We start from the raw sequence: 19893 nt of genomic DNA on the forward strand, positions 1-19893 counted from the left end.
CGGGGTATCCCAGTGACTACACGATGGGCGCACTGAATCCTTGCCCCAGTGGGCCCTCGGGTTCTTACAAGGAACACGGGGAAGAAATCTCAAACTCCACTGCACACCGCTTTAGCAGGCGTGACTTGTCCGCATAGTGCCATGCGCGCCTGGGACTAAAATCTTCGGAGCTGGAGGACATACAGTGAGCACTCACTTGAAGGCCTTTCCAATGGCCTTTGGTTGCACTCTGGGATTCATCAACAGACTGAACCGTGGGGGCGACTGCTCGGGGGCAGACCCCACCGACCTCCCTTAGGCTGCCAATATGACTCCTCCCAGGTGCTGGGGAGTATGACAGGGACCTCGGCCTAGGAGAATCGGCGGGCCGAACAGCCACCTCCTCCACAACCACTGCAGTTGCAGTGGGCGCCATGAGGTGCTCTGACTCACTTTCAGACTGAAATGAGGGGCGACTGCTCGGGGGCAGACCCAGCCGACCTTCCTTAGGCTGCCAGTTTGCCTCCTCCCAGGTGCTGGGGAGTATGACAGGGACCTTTGGCCTAGGAGAATCGGCGGGCCGAACAGCCACCTCCTCCACTACCAACACAGTTGCACTGGGCGCCACGCGGCGCTCTGACTCGCTTTTATCCATAAGCACTTTCACTGATGTTGCTAATTAACCCTTAAACGCCTAATGGACGTACCATACGTCGACGAAAATTGTCTGTTGGATGTCAAGTGGACGTACCATACATCGACTAAAAATGCTTTTTTTAAATATTCGCGGAAAAATAATTATAGGCCTAGTTTGCGGAAGGTTTCAAATCACGCCGCTTGATGGATGCTGGGAGTTCACGGATCAAGCTGTTGTTTTGTTTATAAGCGTCACCCAGACGCCGCATGCGCCGAATTCCTCCTTCTTCGTACCAGACAGCATCAGCGTCCGGACCGTCAAGAGCGATTTTTTGACGATCCGTGTTTTGCAGAACTTTGGCGAGTGTTTGCATATTTGTGCTGCAACAGGACGTTTGCAGAGATGTCTCAAAGCCGTCAGGACCGTGAAAGGCGCATACTGCCTGTCTGTAGTGAGCATGTGAGACGAGTTTTAGACTGGGATGCTGGAGAAGGACCCAGCAGCCAAAGTGACCCAGCTTCTCAGCGCCGTGTTGTTCACCCACGTGTGACCGAAGGCGACCAAGGACCACATCCCGTGCCTTTTACGACCCCTAGGAAGCATCGGGGTGTCCTGAGGGGCATCCGTAAATTTTTTAAAAAACTTTTTCCTTCGCTGAAAATCCTGGCATTTCTTGAGTCACCTTGTCGTAATTTTTTCGCCGTTTTATATTATTCGTTACATAAAGTGTTATACATCAAAATGTGCGCAATTTCATGTAGAATATAACAAAAAATAAATCATTCTTTTACCTTTTAACAGTTTTGAAATATTTTCATTTAAATCACTATAACTGACAAAATTTTAACATTCGGTCTATTTTGACTCGACCAAAATGCTCGAAAAACGCAATCGTAAGCCAAAATTCTTACATTCTAGTAACAATCAATCATTTACCTTTATTCTGCAACAAACGGAAAGTCTCAGCACAATATTTCGATTTATGGTGAATTTTTGAAAAACTTTTTCCTTCACTCTGCAAAAATCCTAGCATTTCTTGAGTCACATTGTCGTAATTTTTTGCCATTTTATATTATTCGTTACATAAAGTGTTATACATCAAAATGTGCGCAATTTCATGTAGAATACAACAAAAATAAAGCATGCTTTTAGTTTTACCATTTTTGAAATATTTTCATATAAATAATGATAAATAGAAAAAATCAACCTTCGGTCAACTTTAACTCGATCGAAATGCTTGAAAAACGCAATCGTAAGCCAAAATTCTTACATTCTAGTAACAATCAATCCTTTACCTTCATTTTGCAACAAACGGAAAGTCTCTGGCACAATATTTCGATTTATGGTGAATTTTTGAAAAAACTTTTTCCTTCCATCCGCGCGCGCGAACTCCGCTAAAAATCCTAGCATTTCTTGAGTCACATTGTCGTAATTTTTTCGCCATTTTATATTATTCGTTACATAAAGTGTTATACATCAAAATGTGCGCAATTTCATGATGACAACAAAAAATAAATTATGCTTTTAGCTTTTACCATTTTTGAAATATTTTCATATAAATAACGATAAATAGGAAAAAATCAACCTTCGGTCAACTTTAACTCGATTAAAATGGTAAAAAAATGCAACTGTAAGCTAAAAAACTTACAGTCTAGTAATATTCAATCAATTTCCTTCATTTTGAAACAATTGGAAAGTCTCTAGCACAATATTTCGATTTATGGTGAATTTTTGAAAAAAACTTTTTTATGTCCGCGCATTACGAATTCATGCATCATTTTGTGGTAATATTTTCTCCGTGTTGCTTTAATCGTTTTACAATCTGTTATATACCAAAATCATCGCAATTTAGTGTACAATACAACTAAAAAAAATTAACTCATTAGCTTTAACCGTTTTGCTTACAGTGCGATTTGTATACAATTATATACGAGTTTTTTTTTTTGCTGTCATATATTCCAATATTTATATATGATAATGATATTTTTTTTCATTTCTGATGGTTGCATACTAAACTTCAGGCAATGGGAAAAAAGGAGCCAAAAATGAACTCTTAATCTTAAAAACTAAGCGCGCTGTGATTTTTGAAAAAAACTTTTTTTCCGCTTCTGCGCTAGCTCCCGAACGCCGCCAGCATACGGGAGACGTTTTTGTAAATAAGGCTTCGGCGTTTAAGGGTTAAGCGATAACTGCAAAATCAATTCAAAGCAAGTGTCGATTTTGACTCCAGACTGGCGATGGTGTTGGGGGTCGGAAATGTGAGAGCCAGGTAAAGGAGATGGTTGCACGAATGGAGGAGATGGAATGGGACCGGAAGAAATTACAGGAGCAATTGCATCTGACTTAGCGGATGAATCCTGACTAGATAAAGCTTTACTATATTCCTTAGCAATGGCTTTCATCTTCCTATCTCTAGCTAGTTTCCGAGATGTGCATCTAAATTCTTCCACTTCTTGATATCCCCGTCATTACACTCCTCAAAACGTAAATCTACTGAACATGTTTGTCCCCTACATGGAATACAAACAGTGTGTGAGTTGTAAGATTCTTTAGTTAGTCTAGTATTGCAGCCTTTCCTGCAATACCTAATGCTACCACTACTAGTGTCAGACATCCTACAAAAGTCTAATACAAGTCCAAAAAACAGGCAGAGAGCCGTCAATCAATGATCAAAATTCGCCTAACACTATGTTAATTGTGCTGAGAGGCCATGAAATTAAATGCTTCACCAATTGAAGATAAGTCAAACAACCAGCAAAGTATAAATTCCAAAATTCAAGCTGCTGCCAACCACAGTCCTTCAACCACAGCCGGCAGAAATAAATTGAAGCTCTTTGCTATGTTGTACCTTCTCTTACACCGAAAAGTGGGCGGGGCATGTCGCCATAACCATAAAAAATTAGCTGACCCGCAATTTCAAAATTTTGAGGTGCCGGTTAAAAGAAACTAATAGCTATGTACAGTAATTACTGGGTAAGTTACTTATAAAAAATTTATATATGTATGATCATAATATGAAACTAACATTCCAATGATTTTTTCCAGTTTTAGATGCCATAAATAATTCTTACCTGAACTGACTGAACAATGTTCAGTAATGCTCCACATAATATTCCATCCTGTGGGGTTTTTTGAGGAAACACAACCTTTGATGATGAAAAGATAACTTCCAGCTGATATATCTCAACTATTCCAACAATCTGTGCCTGAAATTTTATTTTTTTTGTAAATATAAATGAAACTACAATGAAAATTTATGGCAAAGCTCATTGCCCTACTAGAATTCTATAAAGTGCTTTATGATAAAGCAAACACATTCCAAAATCAGGTTCATCATAGACCTAATTTTGTAATGGTCTCAAGGAAAGGTTCTTTTATTTACCCTATTTTAAAGAATTTTTCTTTTTACTTGTGTAATCTTTTTAATCGTATGTTAGAGTGTAGTTGCCACGAAATTCTTTAAAAATTTCAGTAAGTTCTACAATGTATACATATTTGCTGTTTACCACAATCCAGACATTGATGATTCTATATATGACTGTCTTTTGGAGAGGATTAGTATGGCTCAGTCACAGGATTCAAAGCTTCATGTGTTATTTGTGGAGACTGCAATGCAAAGCACAGTGAGTGGCTTATTCAGATTCCACAGATCAACATGGCTGGTCTGTTCTTGAATTCAGAGTATCCTGTGATTTTTTCTAGCTAATTGAGAAACCCATGCATATCTCTGGTAATAGATTAGACCTCATATTCACAGATGTTCCAGGGTCTGCGAGTATATAGGTACTTCTAATCACTTTGCCACTGAGATGGACATATCTGTCAATGTGTTATTTTCATGATAAAATTAAGTTTCATATATATACTTACCAAGTAATTACATAGCTATAGTTCTAACTCACGCAGCAACCTTTACTTAAAAATTAGCGGTAGCTCTTCAATAGTTTAGTGTAGGTGACAAGCCCATCCACAAACGGAAGTACTGGAAGCAACTCAGCAGAAAACCTCATTCTGTTTGTGCCCTTATGTCCATGAGAAGGGAGGAGGGAGGGCTCCAGTCCATAATTACTTGTTAAGTATAAATGAACCTTAATTTTATCATGAAAATAACATTTTCATATAAGTAACTTACCAAGTAATTACATAACTGAACCCTACAGTGACAGGAGGTGGGATGCACAGACATATTCTACTACAAAACATTAAGTTATAGTAATGATTTTGACATAGAAATGTTGCCAGCACTGAAGACAATGCTTGTCATTTCCTTATTTGGTAAGAGAGCTACTGCTGGTAATTACTGCCTCCTGGTTGGTGCTCATCTTAACCTGTAGTTGAGTGGCGGTATAGCTGTGGAGTGGCTCTACTTAGGTGGGAGCTTTGCAACAAAGGATATGTCCGATGGTAGCAAAGCATCAGTAAGTGCCCTTGCCCTGGGTGCAGTATCACAATAAAAACAACCAGACAATGCTTTCACCTACACTGAAAACACCACAACCCAACCACTGAGACTGGTGGGTACTCCAGGCACACTGTACCCCCTGGCTCCTGAAGATTTAACACCCTACTTCAAGGCGAAGAGATAGTAGGAGAAATGAGAGACTTCTATGCTTCTTCACACAATATCATGCCAGCCACTGATAACTGCCCCAAGGTACTGCAATTTTCAAACACTGTTTCAACTTCTTTCAAACAGTGAGACGCGAAGATCGGTTCGCATTTCCAGTACGTCGACTACAGAATGGAAGTGAGTGACATATGTGCCTGAAAGCTAATAAGGTAGAGACTGTCCTAATGTAATAAGCTTTCACTAGGCAAAATGCCCTCCTGAATCTGAGAGTGTACATCATAAATTAAGTCTCTGACAAAGAAGGACAAAGTCTCTGACAAAGAAGGACAATGTGTTCTTAGTCGGAGGGCAAGACGGTTTCTTGACTGTCCAGTGTGCTGCAAGAAGGTTGAGGACTGCGCCCGGCTCCTTAAACCGCTAACTGGGCAGTGGAGAAGAGCAGCCAGCACTTGAGGCACTTCCAAGTCCGGGCTGGAGTCCTGAGAGTCAGACAACAACTGATTCACATCCACAGAGACACCTTTCCAGTGGCTGTTTGTCGAAGCCTAGGACTGAGGGAGCGACTACCCATGGGCAAACCCCACCAACATCCCTTGGACCTCTGGTATGACTCCTCCCAGGTTTGGTGGAGTATGACAGGGATCTTCGTCTGGGAGAATCGGCGGGATGAGCAGACACCTCCTCCATTTGCACTCTTTCTCCTGTTGAGGCGCCTTTCCAGTGGCTGTCTGCCGATCTCCGGTATGACTCCTCCCAGGTTTAGGGGAGCATGACAGGGACCTTTGTCTAGGAGAATTGGCAGGACGAGTAGCCACTGTATCACTACTAGGTTAATTTCTTGTTAAACCTAGACTCGAGACTGGCAATGACAAGGGTCGAAAGTAAGGGAGCCAGGCACAGGAGTAGGTGGATTAAAAATAGGAGGGTTAGAAGCAGGAGAAAAAAGGGAGGGTGGGGAGGAAGAAGGAATAACAGCTACCTTCTAACCTAAGCTAGGATAGAATTCTAGGCTATGGGAAACTTGTTTCTCGGCTCTAGAGGCTGCTTTCCTTTCTATCCCTCTATAACTTGACTAGTTGAGATTAAGTACCTTCTGTGCTTGCTAATCATAACATTTAGCACAAGTTTTCACCCTACTATATTTCTGCCCCCTAGATTTACTGTAAATTTTATGAGAATCATATGAAGATTGATTAATCTGGTTTGGAACTTTCGCTACAATAGCAAAGATAAGTGAACTTGAATCAGACATAATAACAACCAAAGAACTAGAAAAAATTATCCTGAAAGCTATTAAAGCTTGAAGGCTACTCAAATAAGCTATAATACTTCACCGAACTCCATGCGACAAACCCCTGATGTTACTCGACAACCAGCAGAAACAGAATGAGGTTTTCTGGTCAGTCGTTCCCAGTACTCCTGTTGGTGGGCGGGGCTTGTCACCTACACTAAACTATTCAAGCGCTACCACGATTTTTTAATACAGGCTGCTGCGTGAGTTGGAACTATAGCTATGTAATTACTTGGTAAGTTACTTATATGAAGCAGTATACTGTATTCCTAATTCCACCATTGAAGAAACGGTCTGGTTGAAATCTAGAGCCAATTGGGATTACTTTGTTGAAGCATGCCAGGCACTTAATATTTCAGATGATGTATCAGATCCATATCCTAAGAAGAAGTTATATGGAATGCTGATGGCTATTTTAGTAAGGTATGTCCCTTAAAAGGTCATTAAATTCAGGGCAAATGACCAGCCATGGTTTGATGATACATGTAAAAGAGTTGACGATGACAAAAACAGAACCATTTCAACACATGGAGACAAAATTCACATAAAAATTACACCATTTTTGTTGAATCTCACTGTGCTGCGAATAGAATTTATCATACAGCTGAGCGAAATTACCATAATTCCTTAAAGAGGAAACTTGAAGGAATTACTCAGGCTCATCTTCCATTCCTCTAACAGATGATGGTAGATTGGTTACTGGGCCTTGGGAAAATGCTGAACTGCTTCATCACACTTTTGAAACTGGGATCAGTTGAAGATGTTCCTCTTCCTGATACTTGTCTTACAAAATTTGCATTTTGCTCTAAGGATGTTATGAAAATTCTTGATAATTTTGATAGTGGGGTGGAGAAGATCCTGATGGTTTTTTTCCTTTTGTTTTTTAAGAAGGTTTCTAGTGTGTTGTCTCCCAAGATTACTTGATTTTATAGATTTTTATGTCAATGTAATATCTTTACAGATGAGCGCAAGCTTAGCAATACAGTGCCTGTTCCAAAGAATGGCATATCTGCAGACAGCAGTAAATACAGGCCAATTTCTATTCTCCCTGTGCTCTCCAAAGTTGCAGAAAAAAGCCACTATAATTAGGTGGAATCTAAAGTATTGTTTGCTGCTAGTCAATATGCACATATGAAACATTTAGATGCCTGCGATACTCTTTTACACTTTACATGCCATTTGCAAGAAAACCTTGATAGGGGTTTAAGTGTAGAGTAATTCAAATAGATTTCAGTGCTGCTTTCGATTTAGTAAATCACAAGGCACTTATTTATAAACTTCAGAATCTTGGAGTGGGCGGATATGTTTTAGGTTTACTTGAAGATTTCCTTACAGGTTGGCAACAGCAAGTTGCTGCTGGTGGGATCTTTAGCGAACCAAGACCTCTTGTGTCTGGAGTTCCACAGGGTAGCGTTCTTGGTCCACTGTTATTTTTAGTGTATACACGTGATATGGTTGTTGGCTTGGAAAACAATTGTTCAGTATGCTGATGATGCAACACTTATGGGTGTGGTAAAGTCTTCACTTAAGAGAAATGAAGCTGCCCTTAGTCTCCATCTTGATATGGAGAGGATTAGTGGTGTAGTCAGTGGGTTATGAGGCTGAACTTCAGTAAAACGAAAACACTTGATTAGCAGATCTTGTACAGATTTTCCACCTCATCCTCTCCTTCAGGTGGATGGAACTCTGTTGAATGAGTCTGAAGCTTTAATTATTTTAGGTGTAACTTTTGACTCACATCTTACTTTTGAGAAACATCTAATGAAAGTTTCAGCAAATGCTGCACGAAAGTTAGGTATTATACAAAAGGCCTCATATATTTATAATAGTGATAAAATCAATGCAACCTGTTTAAGGTCATTTGTGCTTCCTTTACTAGAATACTGTTCTCCAGTGTGGATGTCTGCTTCTGCCAGAGATCTATCTCTTTTGGATAGAATGGTTCATAGAGGTAGGTTTCTGTTTCCTAATATTAGCTGTTATGACTTAGACCATCGGCAGATGGTCTCTTGTACGTCACTTTTTCATAATTTATATTTTAACAGATCTTTCACATTCTCAATTGATTCCTGACCCACTTTTCCTGCAGAGAGCAACCAGCTTTGCTGACGAGCAGCACCAATATGCAGTAAATGTGCCTTGCTGTAGAACTTCTCAGTTCCAGAGGTCCTCTGTTCCTCACGGTGTTGGACCGTGGAACAATCTCCCTGAAGATGCCGTGCAATTGGTACTTCAGAAGTTCAGGCTAAGATGACATGCATTACTATCTATTTATTAATTAATTAATTTTTTAATAAGTGAGATCTCTTTTTTCTGTATTCCCTTTACCTCCTCTTACTTCTTCCTAATTAACACCATTTTCTTTGGAAGTTTGAATTCCAAGTCAATGGCCCCTGGAGGCTTGTTCCATATAAATAGGGTTCATCTTCTGAATAATAATAATAATAATAATAATAATAATAATAATAATAATAATAATATAAAATAATAATAATTAATAATAACAATAATTAATAATTGATAATAAATAATAAAAAAAATAATACAGTAAAAATAATAATAATAATAATAACAATAATAATAATAATAATAATAATAATAATAATAATAATTTATGATCTGTAAGGCATTCTCATGCAACAATAAAGTGAACTTCTATTAAACACTAAGAATAAAATTTTATCTCCCAAACCTGGTTAGCTGTTCAGATTTTCAAATCACACATACAATTAGTTTTCCATAAAGGTCTTGGCTCATAGGTGTCCAACAGTCAGCCAGTCACTTTTTGTGCCTCCGCGACTGAGTTCGCATTTCACAAGTTCTCCCTGACTTCACTGTTTCATCTAAGGGTTGCTCTATTTAATTCAGTTACACTACATATTCATCATTTTGTAATAATTTACAGTTCATTCACCTAACAGGAAATTTTACAATTTCCACCCTGCTGGGTAACGTGATTTGCACTCTAGTGATTGATGTCTGACAAAGAGTTTGTAAGTATTGTTTACCCTTTAGCTCTGAGAAGGAACACCTGCTTTTCTTCTATGTTTAGCCTCCTATTCTGGACAAATATTTTGGTATCTGAGTACACTATCATGCTATTCTTATGTTGGGATTCTTGGTCTTGGAAAGGATTATGGTGAACAACTCATAGGCTGATACGGTCAATTTTCCTAGGTTGGTTCCTGCTTGGTTTTTTGAAAAATGTAGGACACGTTTCATTAGGATAAGTTTATTTGACTATCTAGTAAGTGTTCAATTGTAAATGTGTTTGAGAAGTAAGGTTGTAAGTCTATAATGATTCCGTGTTCCATGTTGCTCACAGCAGTAGTCAGTCACAGAGTCAGAGGTGGTAAAAATGTACAGTAGTGACTGACTGGAATTGTAGCTAAGAAATTTTCATATCGCAGGTTTTGTGTTTTATATGACTCAATGTTTACACTTCTCCCGTAAACGGTATGAAAAAGCCACAACAGCATGCAATAGCCTTCCTACCCAAAATTTAACAAATTAGGGTGCTACAAAAGTCATCTGATGAATCATGTTGGTACTGGTACATACTGATCGGCCTATGTTGTATACTTTCTGTCAGTATAGGAAATAGGATTAGTGTAATGTTGGAGTCAAAGTCTTTGTGCACTGGTAAAGTAGGATGTGGCACTTTAGGTTATGTTACGTTCATTCATGTAAACATTTCTGGTAAAATTTTAAAGTCAGCTTACTAGAAAGTCTAACCTCCTAACCACAGTCTGTAGGATACCCTAGTGCCCTAGATTAAGGTTGAATAGGGAATGTCTGAGTATGTTATAAGTCTGTCATTATAGTTTCTACAATTTCAGTAAGTTCTTTTCTATTTTTCGTTATTTTTTTTACAAAAATACATAATGACTGGCTAATTTTTTCTCTACAATGTGATATTCACTTGGTCACAGCTACATCAGCCTAGCTCCATTTTCTCTTCTAATTATCCATCCATCATGTGTTGAAAAAATAAGCCATGAATTTTCCAAGTTTTGAGTTATTTCATGTAAAAATGCTGCACACAAGATGTGTTATTTTCACCACTTTAATAACTCAAAGATAAGACTGAAGACTTCTTCCACGACCCGGTTCGATAACAGCCAGTTTATGTGTAATACGGGAGCCGTATTTAGTACCAGGCCCTTGGGATTTAATTTGGCCTAAATACATAAACAATCGACATAAAATATCATAAACATAAAAAAGACATAAACACAGACAACGCATCGAAAAAGCAGTAAATATCTCAGTCGGCGACTGGCGGGAACCAAGCCGCGGTAGTGGTCTTCAGTTTTACCCAACAACCTGGGTCTAATGTAGGACAAGGTTCCTAGGGTAGGTCTAGCCATTCTCATCCCACACTTCATATAAATAGGTCTACGCTACTCGAGGCCAGGAAGTTTTCCTTGCTCAAGGACTGGTTCGATTAAGGAAAAATATGGCAAAATTTCACAGAAAAAGTTAAGTGTACGGACATAATAAAGGCCTGTGGTCAGTAACAGCGACTCCATAACAAAACCGCCTGAGAGGCCTCCAGCGAACTTGACATACCAGCATGAGCAGCTTTTCGATGACCTTTATACAGTGCTGAAATATTTCCTGGAGATTTCCTCCCATTGTCGCAAATATCACCTCATATGATAGCTTTGCGCGAGTTACTTCCGATGAGATGACAAGGGTAATCGTATTCCAGTTGCTAGGTTGTGGCTTGGCCAGCCCGCCGAAGTGTGGCTAGGCAAAAAGGTTTCCGCCAAAACTGCTACAAATTCCAGCAAGCAGCCGCGAGGACAGAACAGAAGACGCCAACTTCAGAAATTGGAAATTAAAAATTGAGTAGTTTTTACTTCCTTACTATGCATTGCCATGGGATAAGAGCTGATCCCGTCATTTGGTGGGCTCAGTGTGCATACTGTATAAAATGTATAATGAATATTGATAATTCTTTTGCATACAGATCTCATAGTTTAGAGCTGTTGTATGTCTGCTTGTGATAAGGGAGAGGACTCGGTCAAGTTGTTTTAATAGGGATGTTCTTTTTTAGATCTATTGGGTTTAAGAATCTTTAGGCAGTAACTATTAAACAAGATATTGCGAAGACCGTATCAACAGATATCACTTAAGCCATGGGTTTGTTGCAGAAAAAATGTTATTTGTTCTTATGGCTACAATGTAGGCTACTTAATTTGATTTTGAATGAGCACATTGCCAAAAGTCATACCATCCACATTTATTGTAGAAAAGATTTTTTTTTACGCCAGAGTACTTTTTCCCTCTCAGTTGTACAGAAGTAGTCCTGTTGATATCAACTTGGTTAATCAGTGTACAAAAATAATATTTATGGTTTAATAGCATGGATAGATATTACATAGTTTTTCTGGGTTAGTTCTTAATTAAAATAATGAATTTTCTGACAGTTTAACTAAATGTCACGGAAAATTATATAATTTACAAAAAGTATCATGAATATTAATTAAGACCTGAAAGGAAAGAGGTTTTAGATAAAAGCAGTTACGTTTATAATGAGAATGCGTGTGGGCTGTAAATTCTGTCGGTAGTATTTTTATGGTAGAAGTTCTCCTTGTAAATTACACTGTCGGTCACGTGAGACTATATTGCAGCGTGGTGCATTAGAATGTAAAGAAAATTAAGTATTACGGGAATAAATTATTCAGGCACATCATATGTCTGTGCTAAATATGTTGATGGGTACATTACCACGCAAATAAACCCTTTGGATATAAATGTCATTTGAACACACACACACACACACACAGAGAGAGAGAGAGAGAGAGAGAGAGAGAGAGAGAGAGAGAGAGAGAGAGAGAGAGAGAGAGAGAGAGAGAGAATTACCCCTATTATTATCTATTAACTGCTCACGAATCTCGTGAATACACCCAATTAGGTTAATGAAGCAAGTCGTAAGATCTTAACTTTGCCAGTTTGTTGACGCCAAAACCCAATAATGACTAAACATCATCTATTGCACAAGGAAAGGTCATCATTCTTTGCATTGCTAATAAAGCTGTTTTTAATGTTCATTTCACCAGCCCAAATATAAATATCAAGTGTTTTACGGTGGCAAACTGCTTTACTCGACTAACAATGTAGCCTAAGGTCCGTGCTGTTGAGAGAGAGAGAGAGAGAGAGAGAGAGAGAGAGAGAGAGAGAGAGAGAGAGAGAGAGAGAGAGAGAGAGAGAGAGAGAGAGATAATTGTCTGGGTGTATCAAGATTATTGGCTCGACTGACAATGTAAGGTCCGTGCTGTTGAGAGAGAGAGAGAGAGAGAGAGAGAGAGAGAGAGAGAGAGAGAGAGAGAGAGAGAGAGAGAGAGAATTGTGAACAGGCATAAAAAGCTAGATGCATTTTGGCGGTTATCGGCTGCTTAATGTAAAACATGGCTAGTCTAACCGAAAACTGAAAAGCCTGGCAATACTGAGTCCTTACGTAGCAGATATAGAGGTGGAGCAAGATCTTTGTAACAGCCCACCTGTTCATTTGGCGCTTCTTCTTTCTGCAGTTTGAAGTTAACCATCCCCAAAAGTTATCAGTAAAGGTGATTTTACCACTGAACTTACTCTGTTATTGAAAGCGGAATTTTTAGAGTTTACACTTCACTTTTCATTTTGTTTGGTTTTATGTACAGCCCTCCACAGGATAATTCCCTCTCTGGCGGGCCCTTGTATGTTTACAAAACAAAGTGCTTCTTATATTTTATAATTGTCTTTCAGTGTTTTCTCGTCAGTATCGTAGCTCCTGCACAACAGGAGAGTCTTTAGTTCTTTTTGAAATTTTCCTTCTTCTTGTATTAAATTGCACAGAAGATTATTAGTCAAAGCCATGATCCGTATGATTTTTCACCTTTGACACATATATTCTTTATATACTGTGCACTTGTGAGAGGGTGCAAAAGAAAGAGCAGGTAGACAAGTACTGCTAGTTTATTGATGTTGTTGTTGTTTGAGATTTAGCTGGCCTTGTGCCAGCACAGGCTCTTGCTCTGAGAGCAGCCCGTAACTCTATGTTGATGATGAGTCTGTGAGATGGGTAGGTTAGATGAAAACTATTATGATGCATGAAAGTGATTTTGGTGGGGGGAAGTAGTTTGTTGATGTTGTTGTTGTTGTTTTAGATTTAGCTGGCCTTGTGCCAGCACGGGCTCTTGCTCCTAGGGCAGCCCGTATCTCTATGTTGATGATGAGTCTGTGAGATGGTAGGTTGGATGAAAACTTTATTATGATACATGAAAGTGATTTTGGTGGGGATGATTTTTGAAATGAAAAGATTTAACAGGCAAAGTTGCAACCTCTTTGAACCCTAAGGTACCCATCAGATGAGGATAAAAGTATGATAGCAGTGAGTGTTGGCTAGAGGGAGAGGCCAACAGATGGAAGAAAGCTAGTATATATGCTAGCTCGTGGTGATCTAAAGCCATACTCCTTGTCCGGTCCTAATTCTTGTGTCTGTATGTGTTTTGTGTATTTGTTGGGTGTTGATTGTGGTGGATGGAAGGTGGTTTTGATAGGGGAGGGAGTGATTTCTAAAAGAGTCAGCAACTAGAGATGAATGGTATGGCTTTTGATTTGTTGTCTGGGTCGGGTCTGTTGTGTCTGATTTAAGAATTGGGAAGGAGAGTGGTTGGTTAAAGGTATGGATTCTTTAGAGTTACCGTGGTGGTGGGTAGGAGCATAGGAAGCCTGCAAATTCATGGATGTTTGTCAATATGTGCTTTGTTATTTGGGTAGCTGTTCTTTCATTTTCTTCATAACTTGTTCTTAACTGTTCTGTTTCTGTACAGTCAAGAAGGTAGTGTTCCAGGGGTTCTTCTGGGATTGTTTCACAGTACTTGCATGGTTGAGGGTTGTCTACTATTCTTTGCCATGTGCACAGGTATCCTAGCCTTAGCCGATGGATTATGACTGCTAGGGCCCGTGACATGTCTTTGGTTATGTTGTGTGGTTTTAGGTTTACGGTGTCCATGTACCATTTGGCGGTTTTTGAGCCACCGAAAACAACTCTTCTGACCTTGCTTTCCTCCTGCAGTTGGCAGTGTGCTGCTGCCTTGTTTTTCAGTTGTGCGAGTTTATTGAGGTAGCGACCCGCTTATAAAGCGGCGTCCGGACGTCGGCGTATAAGCGGACGTCAGTACAAAATTTATAATTGACCCGAGGTCAAAACTATTTCTCTACACAAAACAGGACAGGTACATATAATTTAGATAACAGGATGATTAACAATAGTTGATTAGACACAAAAAATACTCTGACACATATACTATGTATAAGGGCAAATGAACAATTACATAATGATAATAAAGCTGAGCACCGCGACCTCGGGTCAGCTGTGAAGGCACCGTAGAAAACAGGAGGTTCATCATAGAGAACCTGTTGAGCAGGGACTTCACAATACTCTCCCCCCCCCCGCAAGAGACGTAGGCAACATCTGATCAAAGCAGGTATCTACTGGGGCGGCAGAGAGGGCCGCGCCTTCTTGATGTCAGCTGGGGGGTGCGTTTGACTTCTCCGGTGCCCTGTGGATGGAAGTGATGGGTTGCTTTCCTGCCTGGGCCCGGGGCCTTCCGGGAGCGCCCACAAGGTTTTCTTGCAGGCGGGGCGGGCTGAGGGGGCACCACTTCCTGCGAGGAGCTTTGGGAAGAGCCCCCCGACTTCTTCCTCCAGGAATGCGTTCTACCAACACCCAGTTGTCCTTCCCATGGACGGCCACCTGGAATGCCTTTTTGTTTCTCTCCAGTACGAGGAAAGGCCCCCTTTAGGGCCTGGTTAAGGGTGGGTGTATGGCATCGTTCCTGACGAAGACGTGGGTGGTGGAGGATAGACCGGGAGGCATGAAGGGGGACGTCCTGTTGGTATATGTCTGCTGGCAGGGGGCAAACATCCCAACCCTTTCGCGGAGCCTTTGTGTTGTTAGGTTGTCCCGGTCCTCTGTGATGAGTTCGCCTGGAACTACGAGGGACTCCCCATAAACCTTTTCTGCTGCGGATGGGTCGCCGTTGGCTCTGGGGGCAGTCCTCAGCCCGGGGAGGATCCCAGGGCAGTTGGTACTTCCAATTGTCAGCGGTGCAACGAGTCATGAGGGACGCCTTCAGGGACCTGTGGAACCTCTCCACCATTCTGTTGGCTGCAGGGTTGGAGGTGGTGGTTCTGTGGTGAGTGGTCCCCAGCAGGCATGCCAGGGCGGTCCACAGCTCGGACAGGAAGGCTGGGCCCCTGTCCATGGTTATATGGTCCAGGACACTGAACCGGCTGATCCAGGTGAAGAGGAGGGCCTCAGCGCACGCACTGGAGGTGGCTTCTTCCATGTGCGTCGCTTCAGGCCACCTGGTGGAGCAGTCGACGACTGTCAGAAGGTATCTGGCTCCTCCTAATGGGGGAAGAGGACTCACTACGTCAATGTGGATGTGCCCGAAACATCTCTCCAGCTGGGAAAAGTCGTCCACCCCCGATTCGGTGTGCCGCCCTACTTTGCTGGCCTGGCACTGTATGCACTGCTTTGCCCAGGCTGTTGCATCCTTCTGTATGCCATGCCAGATGAACTTCTCCACCAGCAGCTTGACCGTTGCCCTGCCGGAGGGGTGGGACAATCCGTGCATGACATCAAAGACCAGCCGGAGACAGGAGGCGGGCACCAGTGGGCGGGGGTGGCCAGTGCTTACGTCGCTCAGCAGTGTTGGCCCCCCAGGGGTGAGGGGCACGTCCTTCCACTTTAGCTATGTGATGGCATTGCGGTAAGCTGGAATCTCTGGGTCAGTGGCCTGTTCCTGGGCGAGGTCCTCGTAGTCGACCCCAAGCTGCACTTCGTTGATTTCGATCCTCGAGAGGGCATCGGCTACTGGGTTGTTCCTGCCGGGGAGGTACTTGATGGTGCAGGTGAACTCTGCGATGGCCGCGAGATGCCGCTGCTGCCTTGAGGACCATGCATCCCCCAGCTTTGTGAAGGCGTGGACCAGCGGCTGGTGGTCCATCCAAATTGTGAAGGGCGTACCCTCCAGGAGGAATTTGAGGTGGCGTACCGCCTGGTACACCGTAAAGAGTTCCCTGTCGAAGGTGCTGTAGCGAAACTCGGTAGGGCTGAGCTTCCTGCTGAAGAAGGCGATGGGCTGAAGGGGCTCTGTTGATGACCTGTACCAGGCCGGCCCTACAGGTGATGTTGCTGGTGTCCATTGTTAGCTGGAGGGGGGCGTTGGGGTCCTGGTGAGCCAAAGCTGTTGCCTTGGTGAGGGCAGCCTTCGTCAGGGAGAAGGCCCGTTGCTGGTCGCTGGTCGGGGACCCACACTAAGGTCTTCAGATGGCTCTTGAGGAATTCTTGTACAGCTTTGATGGAGGTAGGGGTGGGGAACCTGACGATGGCGTCAATTTTCAATGCAACTGGGTGGACGCCTCCCGGGGATATCTCGTGGCCCAGGAATTCAACCCTATCGACGCCGAAGGTGCACTTGTCGAACCTGATGACGAGGCCATTCTCCTGCAGGTGCTGCAAGACCTGGATGTGTCGAAGGTGTTCCTTGTGGGACCTGGAAAAAATTAGGATATCATCGACGTAGCAGATGCAGAAGTTCAGGTTCCCCACGATGCTGTCCATCAGTCTCTGGAAGGTCGCCCCTGCATTCCTCAGGCCGAAGGTGGAGAAGGTGAAGACGTAGGACCCGAAGGGCGTGATGATGGCAGTTTTGGGGAAGTCTTCTGGAGCTACTGGTACTTGGGAATATGATTTTAAAAGATCTAGTTTTGAAAATATCTTGGCCCTGTGGAAGGAGGCCGTAAGGTCTTGCATGTTTGGTAGAGGGTAGTGGTTGGGTTCTGTATCGAGGTTGAGCCGCCTGTAGTCGCCGCAGGGTCTCCATGAGCTGTCTGTTTTCTGCACCATGTGAAGGGGGGAGGCCCATGGGCCGGGCCTTCATATGCCCATACGGGGCCCCCTGAAGGCACTGTGGGGGAAGCCTCCGGAACCTTGTTTGCATCGGGGACCCTCTTGTCTTGATGTGATGATATATCCTGTGTTTCGTGGGGGCCCCGGGCACCTGATGAAGCTCGGGTCTGAATACCTCTGGGAATTCCTTCAGGAGGGAGGCGTATTGGTGGGAAGTGATGGAACAGACTATGGGCACCCTGGGGCCCAGCAACCAGGGACTGGCAGGACTCAGCGTTTTGCAGCTTCGACTACCAGTCCGAGGGGTGAGGAAATCCCCACTTGAAGTTCCACTTGATGCTGCCCAGGATGGAGACCGACAGGAGCCTGGTGCTATAAGAGAGATGGGGACCTGTTGGCGGCCGTCAGGAAGCAGCCGGGTCCGGCGGGCGCCTGCGGGAAGGCAGGAACACTGACCACATGGCCCCAGTATCGATCAGCATCATTGTGCCAGAGACAGTGTCTGGACGTATACTGGTGTGGGGCGCCTGGGTGTTTTGGGTGCTGCTGCCATGGCGGCCTCAGGTGGCCGCCGCCTCCCGCGTTTTGGATGGGTGAAAAGTGATGGGCCTCTTTGCTGAACCTCTGGTGGTAGACCTTTCCTTCTTCTGGTGGTGGGGTGGCCACATCCTGGCGACACGTTGATGCCCTCTGTGGCGGGGTCCTCTGGCTGGAGTCAGCTGCTGCAGGGGCAGCAGGGTGTACTCCATAATCTGTCCACGAACCTCCGGGAGTAGCTGCTGCAGGAGGATCTCTCTCGACAGGCTAATCTCCTTGTGTCTGCTGCTGCTGTCCATCTCGGGGAGGAGGAGGAGGTCCTGGAGGGTATGCCACTCCTCCAAGAGGTTCATGTCCTGCCAGGGGTTGATGGCGAGGTTGAGGGCACGGGCGGCCCTCTTGTAGACCAGCAGGAAGCAGGTCTCAATGAGAGAGGCCTTTAATTCTTGGAAGGTGGCAGGACTAGTGGTGGACGTCACCCACGGGGCAACCTTTCTGTATACTGTATATCCTCCGGTATGGCATTGATGGCGATGTTCTCCTTCAACACCTCGTCAGTCAGGCCTGCCACCCTGAATTGCCCCTTGACCCTGTAGAGCCAAGACGCTGGGTTCTGATGGGTGAACGGTGGCAGCTTTATGCCGGGGCAGCCCTCGGTTGGTCCGTCAGGAGGGGCATCGTGCAGGGAGCGGGTACCGGGTGGGCGCCTGGGTTTCGTGTGGAGGGCTCGAGAAGGGGTTGCTCTGCCTCCGAAGCTCGCGAACATTTGTGCATGGGAGGGAATGTCTGCATCCATGCTCATTCCACACTCTCACTTGGAGTGTGAGGGAACACTCGCTTCAATACATGCTTGGGAGCGTGCCGTGTGGGTCCGCTAATGATGCCGGTGATTTGCCGACGAGGGTCAGTAACTCCCGAACGCTTTGTTAGAGTGCCGCAGTTACTCCGTTAGGGGCGTGGGGTGGTTCGTTTGGCCAAGTTCTCGGCTGGTCTCTTTGTAATAATGACCAAGGAGAGTTATAAGAGTTGTTGCTTTAGCCGCCATCTTGACTACTTTAATAGATACGCACTTGGATGCTGAAAATCTCTGTGGTTATGTTAAAAAGATTGCGTGCTGGGTATTCTTTCAATTCAGCACTGCAGATTGCCAGTATTCAAGTTAAAGCCCTTATTCTCTCGGCTAAGCTCTTAACTCTATCCCAAATGGGTTTGGGCTCGTCCACTGCTAGATTGTTGCCCCCGACATATAAGACAATGAAATCATATGTACATGTCCAGAATTCAGCATTACTATCAAAATATGTGGTGAGGCCACCTGGTATCCTGAAAATTTCCACAACAATTCCTGTAACCAGAAAGACAGGAGGCAGTTGGGAATGACCAATCAATGCTACTCAGAATGGCATAGCCTAGCCACGTGCATCCTGGCTCATTACCTAAGTATCCACTGTCGAAAGACCAAATGTTGAGAATTTTTCCGGATAATAGCTCAGCACATGCACTGATTCACGTCTGTTGTTCTAAGCATGGATACTCAATCAAAGGATAACTGCTTCGAACCAGCACAACAAGATGGTGGCTACACCAAACACAAGTCCATTTTACTAATTCTATTACAAAAGTAAACTATCATACAAACACACACCCAAACTATATAATACTACATTAACGTGACAAAAGTATGCTAATTTACAATAATGTTTTAAGTTAATTCAAATTATAGCTGGGTTTACAAGCAAGAATGAACTGAACAAGGAACAAAGGATGAATTCTGGAACACTTGGGGGTGACACTCAAGACGCAAAATTTATGTTCATTTTGTTACAAGAACACTGAAATGGCAATCTGGTCGAGCCTACGAATGTGGTGTTACTTTGTGATTTGTTACATATCAATACAAGGCTAAGGTGGACATCGATCAAATGGATTAAAAACACTACAATTACCTAAGGCTTTATGATCGATTCTAGCAG

General features: G+C 43.1%; 1 protein-coding gene across 3 annotated transcripts in view; it reads right to left on the bottom strand.

Moving 5' to 3' along the window:
• The window catches only part of LOC136828436 (zinc finger protein 41-like), a 142623-nt gene extending 131315 nt beyond the window's left edge, over positions 1 to 11308 (bottom strand). The window contains exons 1-2 of one of the 3 annotated variants that reach the window (XM_067086492.1): positions 11050 to 11308; positions 3688 to 3822 (exon numbers count right to left, since the gene is read on the bottom strand). In XM_067086492.1, the coding sequence (XP_066942593.1) occupies positions 3688 to 3822; positions 11050 to 11115 (201 nt within the window). In that variant the 5' untranslated portion in view covers positions 11116 to 11308. Of the gene's footprint in view, positions 1 to 3687; positions 3823 to 10973 lie in introns of all 3 variants that reach the window. The other 2 variants (XM_067086493.1, XM_067086495.1) reach the window with 2 other exon arrangements.
• Between the last annotated feature and the right edge of the window lie 8585 nt (positions 11309 to 19893).

Source organism: Macrobrachium rosenbergii, chromosome 42, assembly GCF_040412425.1.
Source record: "Macrobrachium rosenbergii isolate ZJJX-2024 chromosome 42, ASM4041242v1, whole genome shotgun sequence".
Classification (NCBI taxonomy): domain Eukaryota; kingdom Metazoa; phylum Arthropoda; class Malacostraca; order Decapoda; family Palaemonidae; genus Macrobrachium; species Macrobrachium rosenbergii.